Source organism: Lonchura striata, chromosome 6 (assembly GCF_046129695.1).
Source record: "Lonchura striata isolate bLonStr1 chromosome 6, bLonStr1.mat, whole genome shotgun sequence".
In the NCBI taxonomy this organism is placed as follows: Eukaryota; Metazoa; Chordata; class Aves; order Passeriformes; family Estrildidae; genus Lonchura; species Lonchura striata.
In genome coordinates this window covers 49636466-49659740 of record NC_134608.1, presented here as the reverse complement: position 1 = coordinate 49659740, position 23275 = coordinate 49636466, and the positions used below count along the sequence as shown (strand labels likewise).

General features: G+C 37.8%; 1 protein-coding gene across 16 annotated transcripts in view; it reads right to left on the bottom strand.

Moving 5' to 3' along the window:
* Positions 1–4114: 4114 nt before the first annotated feature.
* SOX6 (SRY-box transcription factor 6) overlaps positions 4115–23275 on the bottom strand; it is a 371444-nt gene continuing 352283 nt past the window's right edge. For 13 of the 16 annotated variants that reach the window (XM_077784277.1, XM_021525593.3, XM_021525597.3 and 10 more), the window contains 3 exons: positions 20799–21032; positions 18060–18276; positions 4115–11024 (listed from right to left, as the gene is read on the bottom strand). In XM_077784277.1, the coding sequence (XP_077640403.1) occupies positions 10721–11024; positions 18060–18276; positions 20799–21032 (755 nt within the window). In that variant the 3' untranslated portion in view covers positions 4115–10720. The remainder of the gene's footprint in view (positions 11025–18059; positions 18277–20798; positions 21033–23275) is intronic. The other 3 variants (XM_021525603.3, XM_077784279.1, XM_021525607.3) reach the window with 1 other exon arrangement.

Below are 23275 nucleotides of genomic sequence, written 5' to 3'. Positions count from 1 at the left end.
GCTGTAAACACTCCCTGCTTCCCCTCTGGTCACAATAAACCCAAAATAATCTCTTTGAGAGGAACTGGAGGCCCTGTGAGGGGAATGCTGTGCTTGCCCCTCGTTCCCCTGCTGTGGCTGCCCTGTGGGAGGACAGGGTGAAGAGGGCAGAAGGAGAAGTGGTGGGCAGGGAGTTCACAGGACAGCTGAGGGTCTGGAGGGGTGGCAGCCCTGTCCCAGCATGTGAGGGATGCCAGCATAACAGCATAAGAACGACATAATGACCAACTTAGCAGTCTTCCCCACGGAGGGGTGGGAGCAGCTGGTGATATCTAAGAGTTATATTAATTTTCCCATAATTTTGTAATTTTAGAGGACCACCTTAAATATCTGATGAATTGCAAGTACAGCAAATGAACATTAAACCATCTATCATAGAATAAAGGAGCCATTAATCTTTTAGGAACTATTATACATTCACACTCTTATACACAGAAGAAGGGAAGTGGTGCCATTCTTAGCACAGATTATTGCAGCTCAGCACAATAACATTATGTGAATATTCAAAATTATTCATTTTCCTTGAAATAAGACCTTTTTTTCCTTAAAATAATATAAAGCTTCTAGGATATCTAGTGCTTCCCTCCTGTAGCTGATGTTATATAAAGTCAGAGCAGTGTTAGGGGGGCTCTGCATGTTCTGCTCACTGGAGAAGCTGATTCAAATAATATAATGTAAACTAACTTTCCCTCACTTTTTTCTTTCAACCCATATTGTAGTTGTCAAAACCAGAAGAACTTTCTAGTTTCTATAGTAAGACTCCACAAGAGAGGTATCTTGTACCTAAAGGTTTTTCCAAAAGCCCTTTTCCCTGCATGATCTCTCAACACGTGGCAAAAGACTTGCATTTCTTTTTGGGTGGGTGGGTGGATTTGGGGGGATTTATTTTTTCCTCTCCAGCACTTAGCCTTTGGTTTTCCAGCAGCTGCAGCTATTCTAGTGGAATTAACTAAGTCTGCAATCAAGTGTGGATTTCCTGATGTTTGAATAAAAGATATTTCATTGTGATTGAGTAATTTGATCATTAAAATCTATGATCTCCAGATTTTGTGAATTAAGTCTGTTAAGTTTTAACCAGATCCTGCAAAAATTGAGAGTTTATCATCCTAAGTATTTTGGATCAGACGAGGGACTTTGCAATTCAGTTGAACATAAACTGTCAGTTTTCCCTGATTTCATTCCATTAAAAAGAATAAATAGGGCTGTTCCAAAACTCCTTATCAAGGGATGCAAACTACTTAACTGTTAATTTGCCCTCAGTCATTTCATCCACCAAAATACCAGCCAGTGTTCCTGACTAGGAAAGGCTTGCACACATTAATAGCCCAACACAATTACTGTAAGTGCTGGGGAACACGAGAATGAGATGCAGATGTTGGCCAGGCTCAGATGCTCTCATTAGCTGTTATCTCCTGTTGCAACTGTGGAACATGAACCTACTGGGCCAGGAGGACTAGGAGTCTAATCCAGTAAGACACTTACTGTGTTTTCAATTTTGTAAACTATTTGTGATTAATTAGTTGTGAACATACAGTAGCTAGAAAGAAATTATTAGCCATTACAGGGGCTTAGTGACAGAAATACCTTTCCACTTGGTGATTGCAGTGTCTTGCAGGCTGCACAGCTCTGAATCATAGTAGAATATTTCTATTTTCTGATTTTGAAATACAATCCCTGTGGCCTGACTTAAAAGAAAACTTGGTCATATGTCTGAAGTGTATGAATTTTTCTTCATAAAATTAAAGCTGAAATTTGTGGAACCAATGCAAGAGTCAGGGTTTTATGCTTAATGTTTGCAAGTTTTGAGCTCACATCCTATTTTTGAAGCTTAAATTAAAATGCCTGCCTGGTTTCTTCACACATATTGATAGTCCAGAAGAGTGGGGGGGGAAAATACCCAAATAATCAATATGCTTTTCTTTTGTAATTTGATTATTTGAGGAGCATTATTTAAAGCTCTAATAATAACCTTTTTTCTTATCCAGTGATCATTTGCTGATGAAATACAGGAGCAAAAAGTCCAAGAGGTTTTATTACAAGTAGAGAAGCTTTTAAACTTTGTGGTGTCAAAGTAAATTAAATTGTCCCTAAGTAGTTCTTAATGCAACTGACCACAGTGATTCCTACAGGGTAATTATGGTTTAGCTGTGTCAGTCATCCAGCAGGCATTAATACAAAGCAGAACAGCTCTGAAGAATTTTGGTATGGACTGTCATGCCAAGGAGCCCAATGCTAACCTGCAACGGCCTTGATATTATTAGAACTTACCTCAGTAAGATTCCAGTTAATGCACAGATTTAACAGTTCTCTGCTGCAGTGGGTCTTGATACAATTAATGAACAGCAGATGACAGGAAGGATACCTCCAGGCAGCCAATGACCGATGGCAGTATTTGAAGGCCCTTAACCCAGCTGGTCATTAACTGCTCAGAGACACAACCTGGAGCTCATATTTTCTATTATAAACCATATATTAAAGATATAAATCACCTACTTCTTTTTCCTCCTCCTCCCAATCTGTATGAGCTGCTGCTGTTGGGCTACCATGCTAGCAGTTAATCACCACAGGAAAATCCCAGTGGGGAGACACTTGTGCCTTACCTTGGAATCTTGAAAACCCCAAACTGCAACCATCCTGAGGGCTCCCATGGAACCAGGTGAGCAGAGTCTGTGCTCAGCCAGAGGGAGAAACATCTGAGAGCAGGAGAAAGGACCAGAGCGGCAGGGGCACCTCAGTTCTCTTATTTGTTGTGCTCTGTCACTTGCTTGGTGCTTCCAGTGCAGTAGGGCCCTCCTGTGATGATTGGAATAACCATGGTAACTTATGAGCTTATTTCTTGTATTTATTGCAGCAAGCTGGTCAGAGGTGCTGCTCTCCCCAGCACCAGGAAAAAGCAATGTGCTGCTCTTGCTATATGGGTTAGCCCCCAACACACAGCCTTGTTCAGAAGACTGCTGTACATGTGGAGACAGCCCCCTGTCTTGTGTGGAAATTAGTGCTTTTTTTTTTTTTTAGATTGACACCTAGAGCTGTCACTTGAACAGTTTGGGCCTTACTGCTGCAGGAAGCAGTGACCTTTTGTAGCCATTCCATGGTTTGCCTTTCATGGTACTTGTGCAACAACACAGCTGACAACATCAGTGTGTTCCAGATTACTGATCAGTACTCACAGCTGCAGATTCTGGTCAGAAAAAGGAGAAAAATCACATGGCAACACCTGTGTGTGGGGACACAGAGGAAATAAATTGGATTAAATTGCACAAGTCAATATTTATGTATTTATCCATTATGACATGTTGGTCAGACTCCTCATTAGCATCCACTGTTGATTTTGAAGTATTCCAGCACACAGATTCATAGTGCAGAATGTTATTTTTTGGAAGTCCATTTATGATGCTCTCTCCAAGAAAGAAAGGATTCTGTCCCAATTGGATGTTTCAGGGTGGTTTGTGCACCAGCTGAAACTTGGCTAGAATCTGATGTAATGTACAGCCAAAAGATTCTCTTACATTTCTGCTTCAGTACAGTACACTTCAATGTAATTTATTATTTTCCTATGAGAACCATGACTAATTTCTAAGTCAGAAACCAATCACAACAGACCAATGGCAGCAATTTACAGACATGGCAATATGGCAACTATAGGCTTTTTGTTGTTTAACTTTGGTTAGTTTGTTTAAAGTTATATGCAGCGGAACAGGGGAAGGCAAAGAAAGAAGAAACATGAGAACTGTTTTGTCTCATTTCTACTCACTAAAAATCCTTCTGAGATTTTGTTGCTACCAACAGCACTTCCTGCACACAAGATTGACGGTATTCAGTGTGTACTGTCGAATTAGATTGGTTATCATGCATGTCTTTTATAGCATATGGTGTTAATGGATTTCAGAGGCTGAAAAATGCCTTCATAGACTAGAAGGACATGGGCAAAACATAAGGCTGTAAAATTCAGTCACCAAATTCACAGGAGGCCAGCTGAACAGGCCTAGTTGCATTTTCCTATCATCTCATCACCATCAGTCTTAAATACTAAACTTAAAGGAATAAGGGATGCATAGAGGAAATCACACACACATCTCGTAAAACAAAATTTATCTTTAATTTGTAAGTGTCAACAGCAGTACAAAAGATGGAGTGATGGTGAATAGATTAAGGGTAGAGAGGACAGTCTTGAGGTAAATGAGCATAAATAGGCAGTCTTATAGACACTCCCCTGAGGGGTCTAAACCCCTATCATGGCATATACTGTATCACCCAAAGATGACATGTTTAACATATCAGGAAAGCACCTTGTGCAAAAAAAAAAAAAAAAAAAAGAAAAAAAATTTAAAAAATCCCTCCCACCCGAAACATGTAGGTAAGGTGCCAATGTACACCAGAACATACTGTATATGGACAGTGTCTTTCAATTTTGTCTTTTCCATCAATAACTGAGGCAGAGGAGGAGAAGACTCTTAAAAGTACCACTGAAAGATTATTTAATATTTAATTTACCTCACGTCAATACTGCACAACAAAATCCAAGAAGTCTGTTTATGCAATGAAGCAGAGCTAAGAATAACTATTCTCTTTTTTAATCTGAGAACAGATTTTTTTTCTTAAATCAATATCCTTAGCAAACTTTTTTCTTTCTTTTTTTTTTCTTTTTACTGTATCAAGAGGAGAGTGTGAGATGTGATGGCAACCTTTAAGTTCATTTAAAAACTTTACACTGGACTGTACAAGATTTTTTTTTTTTTGATAAACTATTTACATTTTCAGACTTTAAAACATATTCAAAGCAGCAATAGACACTAGTTTTTCCTCTAAACGCCCAAATAATTACCGGCCATGGGCCCAGGTAGGTACCTGCACTGTATATAGAATTTCTACAAAGAAAACCTGCCCATTAAGTAGCCAGTGGCTGTTAAACAAGCAGCCCTTGACAGTAAGAGCTGCACCCATGGTGTTGCTATAGGAATCAAAGCATAGTACCTTGACAAGAGAGTCTCAGTTGTCCCAACAGCTCTAAACAAACTTTACAATTTGAAACAGCAGCTAGCATGTCAGTCCAGCATGTCAGTGAATTGTGCTGATTAAATTAACATAGAGTACAATCTCACAATATACATCACAAACAAATTACAATGTCAGGAAATAAGAGTTACAGTAAGATAAGTTATGTAGTAACAGCTTATAAGCTTGTCTTAATGTAATAAAAAAAATTTTACATGGGAAATACAATAATGAATGAACATAAATGCTAAGCATTCTAGTTTGCTACAAGCTGAAGAAAGGTACAAGAAAAAAAAACAACATTGCTTTCTGGAAAGCAAAACACAAATGACAAAGGAAGACAAACGGAGAATGCACACTAGCAGGTCTGCAATGTGCAGCATACAAACAGTTAAATATTTGCACATTCCCCATACTCCAAGAGCACCAAGGACCTCACTTGTGGTTTTTAGAAAGCGGAAATTACAAAGCAAGCCATGTCACTAAGTTGCTTTATAGTTTTCATATTGCCATAAGTACCAATTTGATAAGTTTTCCTTCAGCCCAGTTCACCCCACCCTACCCCTTTTTACCCAGCATGTGAGATCTTGTGAAACGGTGACTTCTTTGTCACCATTTCCAACAATTCTGGTAGTTAAGAAAGGGCGTCAGATTAAAGTGAAATGATTTTGCACATATATATTTTTTTTTCCTTCTGTAGCAGGGCATTGCTACTTATCAAAAATGTAACTTGATCTCAGATAAATCACAGATTTTAATGGGCTGTACAAAAAAAAGTTTAGAAGATGTTTCTTTTAAAGGAAAAAGTGTTCTGTAAATGATCAAATGAACTCATATAGTATTATTCTTTTAAAAGAACATGCTTAAGTGCCAACTTGAATCTTAAAAAAGCATGCAAAACACCAAGGGGTCCAAGCCCATTCATTAGCTTCTCATAAAACATGAAGAACTCTATTATACATCCTGATGGCTGCATCTCCAGTTCAGTTGTTCTTACTGTGGCTCTGGCTCAGCAAAACTCACCCCACTTCACACCAGCAATGCACTGGTCCTCGTGACCACCGTGGAAGTACTAACATGCTTCATGTTAGGCAGGTAGGTAGGTGTTTTTCTGGGGGAGGATGGGGTCTAAATTCATAGAATGTTTTGCTGGGAGGTGATTTGAAATGTCACGCCTTTGATGTGGCTGAAAAACAAGATGCAGAAAGCCAGCCCAGAGATTAGATGGCACTGGGAGGTGGTTGTGTTGTGTTTATCCAAAGCAGAGGCTGCCCACAGCTGGCTGCTGTGCACTTTGCCCAGGGCAGTGTATTTATTGGGACTAATGCTGCTGTTGGGTTTGCATTTCCATCCCAGAGCCATCCCTCTGTCTCTTCCCTCCCCCTGCCTCACACTGCACCTGAGTATCCTGATTAAGGAGCACTGTGTTGGGATCCTGTGAATGCTCAGCAGGTGGTTTCACAAGCTAAATGGTGATACCCAAACATACAGGCAGACCAGAATCTGGCCAGTTCTCCAGACTTGATTCTGCACATAAACCCTGGAAAGCAGTATGGTTTCTGTTGGGACCTTTCTCTTCCATTTTTATAAAATTAGAAGTGAACTATTCTGGCTGGTACCAGACTGTTTGGGGAGTCTCCTCCTCTTGAATAGAAGTATTTAATAATTTTCCAAAAGAAAATATATTTTATCTGTTAATTAAATAAACTGTTCACAGAGAAAATAGTATTACTATATTAGTGCTCCTGAATGGAGTTATTTTTCCAGTCAGTTTCCAAGGGGCCTCAAACACTATGCTTAAGAAGCAATTCCATGAACCCTCTTTGTGTATTGTGTGAACAATTTCTCTGGTATTATAGCCTAATGTCACAATAACATGATTAAGTGAATGTACAACATAAAGGTTTGATATCACTGAGTCTTGCCTGCGTTGCAGGGGCCGTTTCAGTCATTTTAATCTTTCAGGGACATGATTTTGACTTCCAAATGCCATTCTTGGTAAGTAAAATATCTCATTGGTTTTACTCAGATTCAGAAGACTGTGTTTCCCATTAAATGTAGCCAAAATTTGGCATGTTTCATGTATCAACTTTCTAAAAAAGAAGAAAGTATTCCCTGTTTGTGGAATATGCTATTAAAAATCAGAGAGAGCACAAGTGAGGCATCTTGCTGTCCCAGCTACAGGTCCACAATACTGCGCTCACACTGCGGGTGTAAATTCAGCATCTACATGAGGTACAGTGACTTGTCAGCATTTAATATGGACCAACATACACTGATATAGAACAAAAGTAAATACATAACTTATACTTCACTAAGTATCCATGAACAAAAAATAAAATTCTATTTCCTATGTTATATTTACACAATTTAAAAAAAAAATCTAAAATGAGATGGCAAATTCATCAAAAAACTTTGTTTTGAGCTCCGATTAATAAAGTAAAAATGTTGGGTTTCATCCTTATGATTGTCCTTCCTTGATTTCTACTGACATTTTAGAGCCAATGTCGGCTAATAAATAGAATAACACGCTCATAGGCACAATTCAGATTCAAATATGTTCCTCCCACTCCCCCAGCCAGTAAATGCAGTTTTTACCAGCTGGTGATTCCTGAACAGCCAGTCATTTTCAAGAATGTGGCTTTAACGTACAGAGCATCAGCATTGAGGCAGGGCTGGAGCTAAAACAAAGTGTTCATACATACATGTATTTTGCATAAATAAATGAAATAACAAGACATAAAAATGACTCAAATCCGGCAACTGTGAGGCAGGCCCACACGAGTCGAAACAGATGACTTTTGTTCATGTAGTTTTCGTACAAGAGTTTCACATTAGTCAGAAGTGATAAAAAATACCATTTATATCCAGTGCTTATAACACTTACGAAACAACATCTGTGAGTGTGTGTTTTTTTTGTACTACAAGCAAAATCAAGTTTCAGTCCTAAAGAACAGTCCTTTGTTCTCCACAAGCCTGCAGAATATTATTTTGGCATGGTCATAAAATTAAAAAAAAAAAAATTAACCAGCTAATCTAAATGTTTGCCTTTGTGCAAAAAAATAATTACATAAAATACAATGCTAGCAATACAGCATTCTACCTATGCAACAAAACCAGGAAAAAAAGAGAGCAAGAGAGAGAAAATGACATGGGGGGAGGGAGAGATACTTCTAACTGGAGAATTATGTAAGACATTAATAAATAGTTTGTTTTTTTTTTTTTAGGAAATAATGATGTCCTCCCCCCAATCTGAGCTGAATGTATTAAAACCAGTTAAATTTCCCAAGCTATTTTAAGAACAAAAAACCACTTTCTATCAGTACCTTAGCCAGCTTAAAGAGGACGCTCACCAGCTAATGACACAGCATATGCCTTTGAAGACTTGGCTAGACCAGTTTATTGCTCATTAGACATGGACTCAGAACACAGTTAAATAAATACTAAAAATATAGCTTTTTTTGTTCCAAATTACAAAACGGTCAGAGAAATTTGACCATTGTGTTTCTATGCCATTATCTTTATAAATTGTCCTGTAAATTGAACAATCTTCTTTGTCTTGGGGAGGTTCCTTCTCTCACATAGAAACGTGATTCCTATAGTGGCAAAAATGGCATTTTCTGGCAGGACAGGGATCAGTGGGGCTGTCAGGAAGGTGACTGCTCCTCCACAGAGCATCCTGCCATTGCAGCTCACAGGGGTGTCTGAAGAGCAGGATGCACCAGGACAGCCAGACTAACACAGGCTCCTTTTGTTTCATAAACCAGCCTCACCAATTCCTAAGCCAGAGCTGTGCAGTTCTGTGAGAAGATGCTCCCAGACTTCCAGAGGAGCTGCTCTAGGCCCCCTGGTACCTCTCAGCCCGAGCCTGAATTTATCACCAGCGTGCTGAGCACGGCCAATTCCAAATAAAAGCTGAGGGAGTTGAGGAGCTTCAGCACTGTTAGTCATCAGGCCTATTGGAACTGTATTTATGTACAGTGATCTATTTGTGAGCAGGAGGGGAGTATGAAGGGGAAAAAAAAAGGCAGTTTCTCTTCCATCTTTGAAATCAAACAAATCTAATCTTTGAATTGAATCGTGCATATTTCCCAGAATTTTCTCCAGTAATTGCATGGCTTCCATAGATCCCAAAGTGTGTGACAAGTCACATTCCCACATGACTAATATACAATAAATATTTCTGATGGCCCATTTTCCCACCTTTGCAATTAGATATTTTAGTGTCCCTCCCTCCCCCACTTGGAGTCTCACAAATAAATCACTGCATAAATACTTAAGGTAGCACAGTTCCTTCAGGTGACAATGGGAACATTATGTACAGAGCCATGATTTGTCACAGGTTCCTCAGGCCCTAAAAATTCAGCATGGTGGACTGTAAATGCAGTTTGGATTTTACATCTGCCCTTGCTAAGTGTAGAGGTTTATAACTATAAACACATTTTTAGGGGTATTTGTACTATATGTACATATAAAAGTACACACTTTATTTTGCAATACATATAGCAGAGTGTTTCCAAGTGCTCCTTGAACATACAGTGTTAGAGGAACAAGTGAGTTTCTCATTCATAAAGGTCATGTTCATTTTAGTAGCAGGTGCACTTTTATTTTCATATACCTGTGTGATTTAGGGAAGGGGAATGAAGAGGCTTTTTAAAATATCAATAAGGAATTGTAAGTGTAATGCCACCAACTGTACTTTTAAAAATAAATATTAAGTATTTGGACCCTTGACATTCTGGAATGAATAAATTATTTAAGAGAAAATGTGTTAAGACTGAATGCAAGGGTTAAAAAGCAAAGGGGTAGAGAATGTAATCAGAGGTGGCCTCACACTGCTAAGACAGGCCTGTCCATAGCTGGTGATCGCTCTTTTGTGCTTACTTAAAATTTCACACTAATGGCACATCAAGAGGCAAAAGCAATTGGGCACATGCACTATGGCAACCATGTTCACTAATTAAGAATATCCTGTCTCCAGATTCCTGAGTACTTTACCATATTCTGGAAAAAAATTAGGTTTTATATATATTTTTTTTAAGATGCCAAAGGATTGTCTAAGACTTTATAGTGTCTCCTTTAAGACTTTTTGTTTAAATGCTAAGATTCAAAAGTTATGAAAAGTTTGGCACATCAGAAATTCAGCTATACATATGGAAAAAAATGGAATTCCGAGACTATTTTTTAAAGACAAGCTATGATGCACAGGTGTGCACACTTGCGGACTTGTTCTGTTTCACAATATGAAATCTGCAGTTTTTGTTTTCTAAAATAATCCAGAATAAAAACACATTCACAACCTGTAGGCTGGCACAGCATACCTGAGTGAGAATGTATAACCCCCATCTAAAACAGTAACTTAAACCTTTATCAGCATCCAAACGGAAAAAGACAAAAGGTAAGACTTGTAAGACAGCTATTGATTCATATAAGTTCTCAAGTCCTGATGTCTGATATTTATGTCTTCATCTAAATTAAAAAAACAAAACAAAAACAAAAACAAAAAACCCAAGTTCATGAAAAATTAGGGAAACAATCTGTCTCACACGATAAGAAACATTTAAGACCATTCTGCTGATGTAACTGTAGGAGCCACACATGCATGCAGGCTCTTTAAGAACTTTTGTTCAAAAAAACCCCAAAAAAACCCAAATGAGTCTGAGTACTTTAATTCTGTGAACACTCCTCAGTTGGCACTGACTGCCTCATGGGCTTCATTTTCACTACTATAGTCTGATTTGGGATCATCCTCATAGTCCTCATACATTTCTATTTCATCCTCTCCGTTTATCATTTCATTCCCAGGAAGGCTTCCGCTGTCCGTCTTCATACCATAAGTGCTCTGGATGACAGGGATGCTGGGCTCAGGGCTGGCAGAGGTGCTGGAGCAATCTGATGTCATCTGAGGGGACGGCGTGGTGGTGGCCATGGTAATAGCACCAGGGTAGACAACTCCTGTTCCCGTGGTGATTGGAATCTGAGGCTGTTGTCTGGAAGGAAAAACAAGAGGGAAGTGTCATTGCCTGTGTATAGAGGAGGGAAGACCTGCAAGTCCAAAGGAATGAAAAGAAGGTGGTTTCCTAGAAAGGCTCCATGTATTCCTCTGGGCTTAGAGTCCTCTATGGTATTGGTTCATTACCTCCCCCAAAGGACAATTGGGAACTGAAGTGTTTTCAGTCACTACCAGACATCCTTTCATGTATTGTGTGTGTTTATTCAAGTCATAATACAAACTAGCACTTGGACATGGACCACCAAAAGGCTTCAGGCACCATGTGATACCTGCCTGCTACCCTAGACACCATGTATCCAAAATCTAAACCCTCTAAATTTATGGCAAGAGCTTCTGTTAATGAGAGGACCTCAAGATTACCCAAAAAGCAGAAAGAAAAAAGTATCTTATTTACTATGTAAGTGCCAGGTAGACTCCTTGGACATTCTTTTGACATTTGATTGCTAGCTTTTGATTTTTATTTGTATCCATCATCAGAATGCCATTTGCTTTTTAGGATTTTATGTTTAAGATGGGGGTTTTGAGGCAAAGTACTTGATAAAAAAACCAACAAATCTGCTGTGGAAGATGCTGATTTTGTATTGACTAGTTATTGAACATACATGCCTATTTGCATAATCTATTTAAAGAATCATACATTTCAATGTATTCCCAACCTTCTTTAGAGCAATATCGACCCAGTAACAGTGAACTGTTATAGATTTTAGCAGGAAAACCAGTGTCAGGTATGTTTGAATAGTCTAAGGAATCTGCAACTTGACCACTATGCCATTCTATGATAAATTCAAAAGGAGGTTTTAAAAACCAGTCTCACCAATTGGCTAAATCAATACAAAAAATAATGTTAAGCTTATTTAAAAAGCCCTAAATGCTGAGTCTTTATTGTTTATTGATCAAACCCTAATTTTGATAAATATCAGACAAGAGAATTACAGGGAAGCTGCAGTCCTTCAGGTTTGGGTAGTGATACACTGAAATCATGAACACCCTGTGTAACACCACTGAAATACTTTGCAGTCCTGCCACGGCCGGCACCGCCTGACTCTTAAAGCCTCTGCACAGCTTGAGAAATTCAAACATCTGTTGTGTAAGTCTCGTACACCTGGCTAGCAGCGAGCAAAAACGCAGTAATTCATTTGACACAGTCATTATACTCCTGTTTGCAAATGATGATTTGCAGATGATTTACAAACAGCTTGGGATTTTTCACTAAATTTTCACTTTTTAAATGGTCTGATAAATGTTCTGTGAAAACAATTTTCAGCCAATGTATTTGCTTGCAAGTGATTTTCTGCAAACATCTTTCAATACTTTATCCATAAAATTGAACACCTACCTCACATGGGAACATTCCTGGCTTAGGAGTGCATGTTTTCAGGAGTATAAACTATTACTGCTAAAAACCCACATGTATCTCCTCCACAACTTTTAGACACAGAAAATGTTCACATTAATGAATGTTTCCACAAATCAGAGGAAAAAGAAACCCACACATGGTCAACAGAAAAAGTCTATGTAGCTGTCACCAGGCCATACTCACTTAATTCTTTCTAATCTGCCTATCTAATAAAACCTTTATCCAGTATTTCTTAGAATAAATAAATTCACAAAACAAAATATCACCAGTTGTTCATCAAAGAACACCATCCTATCAATGCCAGATGATGCTTTGAGAAAAGTTTTCACAACTCCTGTAACAGACGTTGTAGAACTGACTCAAAGAAAAATTGAGCAGGACCTGCTGCTGTGTTACAGATGACATTAAGTATCAGAACACTAATATCCACCTCTATACCTCCCCTCCCCAAAAAGTTTGTATTTTTTCAGAAGCAAATTGCCTTTTTACAAGCAGCAAGAACAATTTTAAAAGTCTGCTTAAGACAATGCTGTGAGATATGTTGATGAAGTGATGGTTATCACTGTTAAGGCCTAAAGGACAGAGAAATCCTGGTATTCTTTCAAACATTCAGTCAGCAGAATTCTTCTGCATATCCACATTTCTGTGGGACTGGGTACACTCGTCCAAGTACCACCCATTTCAAAGTATAAATGGAGAAGGTCATCTGAGCATAAAGAAGCCAAATTCACAGAGGTACTTTTTACTTGGGAGCACATCAGACAAATGCATGGCAAGCTACTGAATGAATCTAATTGTCAAAGAACTTGATTGGTATAACAGGAAAGTTAAAGGCTTACTGAATTTGTCATCCATAAATGCAGTCCTTTTTTACATGTTAAACAAAAATCAGACATGCTGTGCATGCCTGCTGCTGGCTGGGTAATAACTTTAAATTACCTATATCTCACTGTGGAACTGTAAACATGTGGTAACTGTACCACCTAATTGGAAAGGGTCTCAAATTGCTACCCATTTGCTAGCAAAAGATTTGCTAGCACTTAAACATGGGAACCTACACACCCCCAGTAACTGGACACCTACCTCTGATTTAATACCTGTTATTATTTAGAGCTGATCAGGTTGTCACTGTAAATTCTGCTCTAGTTGCTACATTACATCCCAGAAAGTCTTATTTTAAAATATCACAAACTATGTGGATGGCATATGTTACTAGAGATGAGTATCATCATTTCCTAAGTAATTAAGTTCTTGTCGGGAGGAAAACACAGCATTTGTTTAAATTCCCAGTACTCTCCCTTAAAGGAAGAGTTGGAGTTTATAACCTACAACTCTGGCCATTATGTTTTCTTATATTTGTAGATTTTAAAGGCATTCATGTTAATGGAGTCTTTTATTACATTAAATTCCACACATTTAATCATTGCCTCTAGCTAAAGTTTTACCAATCATAGAACCTTGGAGGGGGGACATAAAAACATACTTTACCTGTAAGCTACAGGTTACATTTCAGTTCAGTTGCACATGGAAGTTTTCTGCCTGTTAAGATTTCCAGAAAGCAACATTAATCTTCTGGTCTGTCCAGATCCATGAGGAATGGTAGCACACCCTGGCTTCAGATCACTCCTGTCCCCACCATCTCCTCTTTGATAAAGAAATCCTCATGTGGACAATAATAGGGGTCACTCTCCTCTTCTCTGCTAGCACTGATAACTTGTTTGTCCACTCTGGGGCTTAAGATTTGGCCCAAAATATTTAAGTAAATATAAAAATGGAAGTAACATGAAAATTCTTAGCCAAACTGACCCTCTCACAAATTTGTGGCATTAATATCCTTAGTGTTTTCCTGGAGAATATTCCTCTTCTGACTTTTACCAAACCAGCCAAACATTTAAACTGGCAAATGACCATTGTTTTCTGATCCCTTCCCAACCATCTTCTGACAGCTATTCAAATGTCTGAAGCAAAAATTGATTGCATCAAGCAAAACGCTCATATGTTACACACCCCTGAAACTTACATTCCCATAAGGAATGAAATAACAGTAAATCTCACAAAAGCACCCATTGTGTACTTGCTTTAAGTTCAAGCTACAGGAGTATAATATTACAGACTTATTCAAAACCATAGCCTAGCAACATTCAGACTACGTGTGTACAGTAGTTATAAACACTATAAAGGCTTTATTCTAAACATCTTATGCTGGTAAAGCACAGAAAAAAGTTACTGCTTACATCATTTTGCAGAGAAATGTATATAGCATATACTTCTATTTAGAGTGTATTAGACTGTAAAAATGACGGAGCAATGAATTATCTTTGTAAGACAAGGCAACAAAAGACAGACTCAACTTAAAATATCTGAATTTATGGTTTATATATGATCCATTTTTTAGCTCACATTTATTTATGCATTACAAAAAACTACTATTGAGGATAAATTGTAAATCACTTGAAGTCTGTTCGGGATTAACTTATGCTGAAGGTATCGTTCACAAGTTGCATTAATAATTTTACTATTAAAAATAACTCAATTATTTTAAAGACATAGCTGGCTTCAGATTCAGCTTCCCCTAGACTGAAAGCAGCAATTTTTTAACATAGACTGCATTAAACTTGAATTTTCTGTATATTATCTGCCTCATTTGGAGCAAAATTCATTCAAGTAGGGATGCAATAGAAGGCCTATGCACACTCTAAGTTCCAGTCTGTTCTTTAAAATGCTTGGCAGTTCCCAGATTTTATTCTATTTTTATTCTATTAGATTAATTTCTGGGCTAATTTATTCCAAGAAATCTTCACTCTTTAGAGGTTTTTCTTCAAAAATCAGAACAGAACATGGCCACTAATTAGCTCTCTATTTTATTTTAAATCATGGGTAGTTTGTATATTGAAATTCTTTAAACTCCCTTTGTGCATCTCACCAAGGTTTGTCAAAGACTGTGGTCAGTGAAGTGAGCAGCATGAGCCTTTTGCAACAAAAAGTTTGAGCCATGGAGAACTCCATGTTTGTGGTGAGGGGTTGTACCCACAGCAGAATTATCCTATGTTAGCCAGTGGCTCACCTAAGGGAATCTGACAGGAACTAGCATTGACTGGCTTGCCTAAAATATAAATGTACATTTGGTATAAGAAAAACACAAATGGAATTATGAAAAAATACCGTTTTTTCTCTTGCTTTTTATTATTTCCTTTAGCCACCAGCTTTGAATGTGTATCTGACTCTTCATGCATCTCCTACTTATCTTTTTATTCTATATTTTGTTGCCATTTTGGTGTGCCCATTCCGAACTTAATTTGTTTGTTAAAAAAAAAAAAAACAAACAAAAAAAAAAAAAAAAAAAACCAAACAAAACAAACAAAACAAAACAAAAAAAAAAAAAAAAAAAAAAAAAAACACAAAAAAAAAACCCAGCAGTGCTTCAAGCAGTATGAAGCACTTGGCAAATTTCATTGGAGTCTATTTTGTACTTTTGTTCTGTATCTTCCACTGAAATATTTACTGTAAACACAGAGCATATTCAATCTGAAAAACCACATTTGTCTCTTATTTCACTCTGAAAAGGAAACAGCATCTCAACTCTCATGACTACAGTTCTGAAAGACGATTTATGTTGTTCCATCAAAACAGTGGAAAAATAATGGGGGTGTGAGGTCAGTTAGGAAAACTGTTCCAGCTGATGCTTTATGTGATATTTATGTTAATCACAGAGAAGAGTAAGTTTAAGAAGCTGATGGGCTCAGTTACTGTGTTTCACTTAGTTATAATCTGATTTGAAAGAAATGTTGCTTTTCATTACTTGGTAAACTATTCTGCTGAGACAAATGATTCCTTGTTTTATGTTTCAGTTCAAAAAAGATGTTCTAGTCTGGGTTTTTCACTAATTTTACTTGGTGTCTTCCAATAAGTTTGTTTTAAATTATTCTTGAGGGAAAATGGGAATTAGGGACAACAGTGGGAAGACACAGGGAAGTTTGAAATAATTTTTTAAAGTCCCAGCCTGTGATTCCTCAGGACTGTAATCTATGTTCACATTGAGCAGCAACATGGCTCTCATTTCATCTTTATTGAATGCATCCATTAGACTCCATACTCCCTTTTCCATCACTTGCACAACTAAAAGTCATTGGTTTTGGTAAAGTCCAGTGCACCATCATATAACTGCACAGAGGTAGTTGACTTTAAACTTCTTCAACATGAATAGAACATGGTGAAGTGGACTTAGCATTGGTAGAAATTGGAAACAATCCTTTCAAAAAATGGTGACATTCTCATTGTCTTCACAATCACATCATTGGATGTATAAGAAAGATTAGGTTGCACCAGTGTAGTTTTGAATAGCTTTCAGTGCCTATATATTTTAATAGAAATATCACCCTTTAGGTAGGCACTTTAAGAAGTTTCTTAAAACCATACTCCATATTCACTCCCATTTAGCCATCACATTTAATGTGTAAAATGCTACTGCTTAATGCTGTTTTGAATTAGCAAACAATTCTCAAATTGTTCAGACTGCTGTTTTGGCATTTCTTTTGCATTTCTTGTCTAGATGTGATTTGGTCTGTCAATCTGCTTTGGAAGACGTAAGCTAGAATTTCATTCCCTCAATCTGAATATAATTTGTGATGTGCTGTATAAATTCAGATTTCTATTTAGAGTCCTATGTGCAATTTTGATGGAAGACTATTAGTAAACAATTTCCCTTAGACTGAAGAATAAAAAAACAATGTCATAACTATAGGCTGGAAGGCTATTTCAAGATATCAAAACCACTTCTATTTACTGATTGAAGAAAGAGCCCACATTGTTGCAGGCTGTACCGCAAAATAATTGACTGCAACAGGAGTTCTGGATCCCAAGCCAAAAATGAGGGCACATAATCGACGTCAAGGTCAATTATCTGGTAGTGAAGTACCCAACAAAAGGAGACTATTGTGATTAGAGAAATAAGCAGAACATTGTGAATTTGGAAAGGCTGGCACTGGAGATAGATTTTAGACTCTCTGTAAATCACCAGAAACATTGTGTTGGAGCACTGAGCATCACAGATTAATTAATAAAAAAAAAAGAAACAGGAGCGAGAAATGGTGCAGTTGTTTCACTGGACTTTTGTTATCTTTAGCCCGTAGATCTTTCATAGTGCTACTTTCTCTGCTGAACACCAGAGGAAATACCACTAAAAACACACACAATGTTCTTAAAACAATGCATACCTTGATATCATTCATTTGTGTGTGTTCCTCATACAACTGCTATTACTCCTCTCCCTTTTCCCCCTCTCCTGACTCCTTATTCTACACCGGAATAATCTTTTGTGTTTCTCTCTTTGTTCTTTTCTTAATTTAGGAAATGATGCTGGAGTCATTACTAACCCAGAATGGATTAGCTTACTAAAAACTCACAAAAGACATGATTCAAACCTTTCAGGGTAATGGGAAACAACTTCTTTTGACTTTAAAGAATTCCACAATCAGTCTCATAATCAGCATTCAGTGGCAAGCTGATAGCTCGATATTCCATCTTATGTTTTTAATAAGGTCTTACCGGTTCAAACCCTTTCCTGCTAAATGACATTAGTCAGTGACTTAGATAAAGTCTATTTGGTTTCAAACAGCGTGTTCCATCTTGGAAAACAATTACAACAATTGTACTCACCCTACGGTAAAAAACTGCCTCATCTCCTGTCTTCGAGACCTCATCAGCTGCTTGTATTCACCAATCCGCAGCTTCTTCCCATCCACAATGCAGGTACGTTTTGGTCGAGGCTTGTACTTGTAATTAGGGTACTTTTCTAGGTGGATTTTACTTAGTCGTGCCTGCTCTTCGTAATAAGGTTGTTTCTCCTGATTTGACATGGACTTCCAGCGAGATCCTATGGACACAAAATGTTAGTGAGTGCTCGAGTAAAGTGGGTTGAGCTGTGCACATATACAATTCAACGTGCCTTCTCGCCATGATAAATTTTAATTAAGTTCATTAAATAAACTGATTTAAATTTTCATCAGTCTGCACATATATTGGCTTGCACAACCTGAGACACCTTAAAAGAACCCTGAATTTCAGATATTGCTGCAGACCTAGCATATGTTAATCTCTTTTAAATAGAGTGCACGTAAAATCAATAGTTAAGTCTCAAAATCTCAGCCTCGTGCTGCAAAACAGACTACTTAATTTTTTTACAATAAAAGCATTAATCTGTGAGTAATTCCATACCTCTGTAATACCACGCACAGTATGGTGGTTAAGAAAAGTCTGCAGCCATACTTTCACTGTTAAAAGCCTAACACATTGCCTAGGGACACAGACTTCTTTGATATTTTTATGAGAATTTGGTTTATACACTCCTGCTAATAGATATTAATAGCTTGCTATGTAGCAGAAAAAAAGTATCAAACCTTATAGATTCAGCAAAATTCTGAACAATCCCTTGCTGTCTGGGCGTCCTAAATTTACTGAACTTCTGATATAAGCTTGGCATAATACTGACACCTATTTTAAATTCTATTATGAATATTATTTTCTGGCCAGATGTAATAAGCACAGAGAACTGAATCGAAACAGTTACATTTCACAAATTCACATTGGAAAGATAAAAAGTAAAACAGAAAGCACACTGCAACTATATACACCTCTTCAGGTACTGTAAACTCTCATTGAAAGCTGCACCAATAAAAATGTTTTAAAATTAGCACAGTGTACACAGGAAGAGGCAAAAGTATTCAGATCTCTTGTATTGTTTGTAAGGAGCTATCTAAACACTTGAACAGAGACAGGAATAAGAAATGCAGAAAATAGCTTTTTGGTGTCTTTTAGATGAATAAAATGATTACAGCTGTGGTAAACGTGGGTGGAAGCTATTCTTTTACCAACATTTTTCATACATCAACAAATGGAAAAGTTGTATAAATATTATCCGAAGCCAGCAATATTCTGTGTCAGTTCTAATATTTCAGTCTCTTTTCTCATTGTCCTGGAAAAGTTGCACAGATATTATATGGACATAGACTTATTTGTGGCAGAGCAGATACTGACAGGTTAATTCCATGGTTAACAAACACTCAATTGCTGGCACTTCTGAAATATTTATGCTGGAAGTTTACATTTTAATGAATACAGTTACTATGCTCCTAATAGTTTTTTTCACAGAATGCACACAAATAATATAGATTCCCTACAGCTGCCAACACTGAAACAGTGAAGGTTTTATACAAAACTGAAAGGCTATTCATATAACTCACTTATATGGTAGACAAAAATATGAGAACTACTAAGAAAGATTTTGGAAGTTTTAGGACAAAGTAACATTTATTTCTATGTATTCTTGCCTCTGATTGAACTAACATGCAACAAACTTTGTATTTGAACTCAAGAGTTTACAATAAAATGATTACAGAGGAAACCTGATTTTTACTTTTATTTATTATGAGCTACATTTGGAATCTGTCTTTCACTTCAAAGACTCAAAAAGCAAATATAGGTTTTAACATTTCACCACTCATTCTCACGTATGTTTCTAATTCTCTGGAGGGGTCTTAAAAACCAAATCAAAATTTCTCAAAAATGAGTCCATTTATTTACACAGTGGCAAAATAAAACCCATGGAATATTCCTCGATTGTCTCAATCTGTACAAATTAAATATTAACTATGGAGTCTTTTACCTAGGCAATATTTTAATTGCATGCTTCTAGTGGTTAGCTTTTTGAACATTGCAATGTTTTGAACCAAACACCATTTTGGATGTGAGGTTTGCATGTACTGGTCCTTTGAACTGTACCGAGTTTCTTTCTTGACATTGCACTATCTGACATAATTTTGATTTTGATTTTGTACTTTTTTAACTGTACTCCAGTATTTACTCTAGCAAGTCCCATTTTGCATTCAGGCGATTTGTAGTTCAAGGGCATTCTAATGGGATCTTGGAGTTATTGGGACACAGCCTCACAAGAGATTTCACAAAACATTCCTTTTCAATGCTACTAAGTTTTAAAGCATGTTGTGACTGCTGTTGGAAATAAAAAGTATTAAGGAAGGGGTAGATAGGGAAAAGAGAATGAAAATAAGCCATGAATCTTCATTTGTATAATTTTGGTGAACATCTCCCAGAAAAAGATATGTGCTAAAATTAGAGAAGACCATAGAACTGTAGAATGGTTTGGGTTGGAAGGGACCATAGAGATCAGACAGTTCCAACCCCCTGCCATGGACAAGGACACCTTCCACCAAGTGCTCAGAGCCTCATCCAACCCGGCCTTGAACACTGTCAGGGATGGGGCATCCACAGCTTCTCAGACAACCTGTGCCAGTGCCCCACCACCCTCCCAGTAAAGAATTTCTCCCCAACATCCAACCTAAACCTGCCAACACAACTTGCTGCCCGTTGCCTCGCGCTTACCTAGGATTTTGCTGATGTTGGAGTTGTGCATGTCGGGGAAGGCCTGGAGGATTTTCCGGCGCTCGTCCTTGGCCCAGACCATGAAGGCGTTCATCGGCCGCTTGATGTGGGGCTCGCTGCTGGCGCGGCCCCGCGAGTCCCGGTAGACCCGGGCTTCAGCCACCGTGGCCCCTCCTGTTGGCCAACAATAATACTGCTGTAGTTTAGCTGCAGAGCCATTCACTGCTTTACTCCCTGTAACGTCAGGGCAGGAGGAAACAAGATGGATGCAAAACATTATTACGTGCATTAGGAAAGCGCTTTCAGTGCTCTGCTTATTTCAGCCTCTTTTGCTCTCTCTCTCTCTCTCTCTGTCTCCCCATGCTGCCAGATCTATGAGAGAGAGAGAGATGGGCCAACCAGTGGTCTCAGTGTAGCTGGCCAGGCTTGCCCATCTGAGATTCTGAGATGACCCAACACCATATTGTAGAAACAAATTGCGCTGTTATTTCTCCAATTAAGACATGGTGATTTGATAAAGTTTCCATTTTGGGCTTTACCATAAAATACATTCTCTGAATGCTCAACAAAACTCACATAAAAGCTACATTTGAGAATCCAAACTGATATAGGCCTACTGACATGAGCCAATGACAATCACTTTGCTGCTTGAGCAGTGAAGCACGTGCCAAACATTTCATAAAATAAATTACACAGTGCACCAGGTACATGCTGCCATTTGTATGGGTCAGATTTTATTTGGAGCTGAACATTTTAAAGTTGCATCTGCTTTACTTGTATTCTAGATATGCTTTGGAGCATTTGAACCACATAGATGTAATAAAACTGTCTGCCTCTAACAGCAGCACGTTGGAACCTCCAGAACCTCCCAGAGTGGGAGACAAGCACTCCACCTCTATGCTTGCTGTGCCTTAGTGCATCCCAGTGTCCAGTCTTTATCTGCCATCAATTCAGCTTGCCCATGCCAGCCCTAACTGGGATTTTGAAAGCATCCAGCCCTGTTTTTTGACCACAAACAGCAAAGCCTCATGAGGGTTTAGAGATCACAGAGCTGAGGTGTAGAACTAATTATTAGGGGAGAAACAGATGACAAAGGCATGCCTTTACTGGAAAAAAATTCTAAATTTGTGATGATAAAATATGTTTTTAGAGTTATACCTTAGCTATAAAAAAGGCAAAAAGTGTTTACAGTGGGAAAGTGACAGTCTTAGACCTTATCAAACTGGTCATATAACTTAATATGTTGAAAAGGCAAGATACTTGACAACAAATTAGTACAGTAATAGGCCCCCTTTTTTTATAAACTATTACAGCTACCAACATGAATTCATTTGTCAAATAACATAAGATTAATTCTTTACAGTACGTAAAACAAAACACTGCAGTTTTACTGAATACAGGCACGAGTTTTAGTTGTGCAAAAATCAATTTTCCTAATTCAGAGTGAAAGCATTATATAGGCATACCTTTTTAAAAATTCTATATAAGAAACACATTTGCATGAAAAAGGGGCCCTAAAGTAGAGGATGCATAACTAACATACTACCTTTTTGCCACCAGGTCCACAGTACATTAATTTCATTTAAAACGCACTGACCATACAGGATAAATTGATTTTGCTTTATATGGTGTTGACAGCCATGTTTATTGTGCAGTGAAATGTAGTGTAGTTTCAAGCTGACTATATCCATCAACACAGGGCAATATGCTGACTACTGGGCCAGATGAAGACATACATTACCCTGAGAGCAAAACACTCATTCACATACAGCAGTGTCTTCTCCTGAGGATCACCCTGGTAATTTATGATGCCTCCCATGCCATTACTTTACAACTGACACCAATTTGGCAATTTGTATACTAACATGCGTGCACATAAAAGAAGACAGGTTTGTGGCAAATGCGAGCTGCAAGACTGTTTTAGCACTGTTCCAAGTTAAGCACCATGCCACAGGTGTTCTGCATTTACAGGAGGCTGCAGTCAGCTTTTGGCTGCAAAAGGGAAGAGTGGTTTTGCAGGTAAGACCAGTTGAGGGTGGGGGGGTGAATGGTCAATGAGGCTCTGTTCATTGTTGCCAAAAGCCTTGGACCACAAACATATAAAAGATACCATATTTTGAGAGAAGATGTATTTATGTAGAAACTGAAATAAGTTGCAAACATAGTAAGTCAATGCTGAAATATCTATTGAGACAAAGAGCTATATAATTTGAGAAAAGTCCAACATAGCATGTAACAGTTCTACCTTTTAAGATAATGTAATAAAAATATGTTACTAGTATGTGGGCAATTAGGAAAGTGATGACAAAAAATTAAATTATTATTTATGCAAAAGTTATAATTTATTATTGAGCTGCTCTACTCAGGGCACAGGAAAGACATATTTGAATCCATAGGGTGTCTTTCCATCTTTTACTTTCCCAAAGGTACTCATCCACTACAGCTAAGGAAGAGTTTGTCTTTAGCCCTTTCTAACA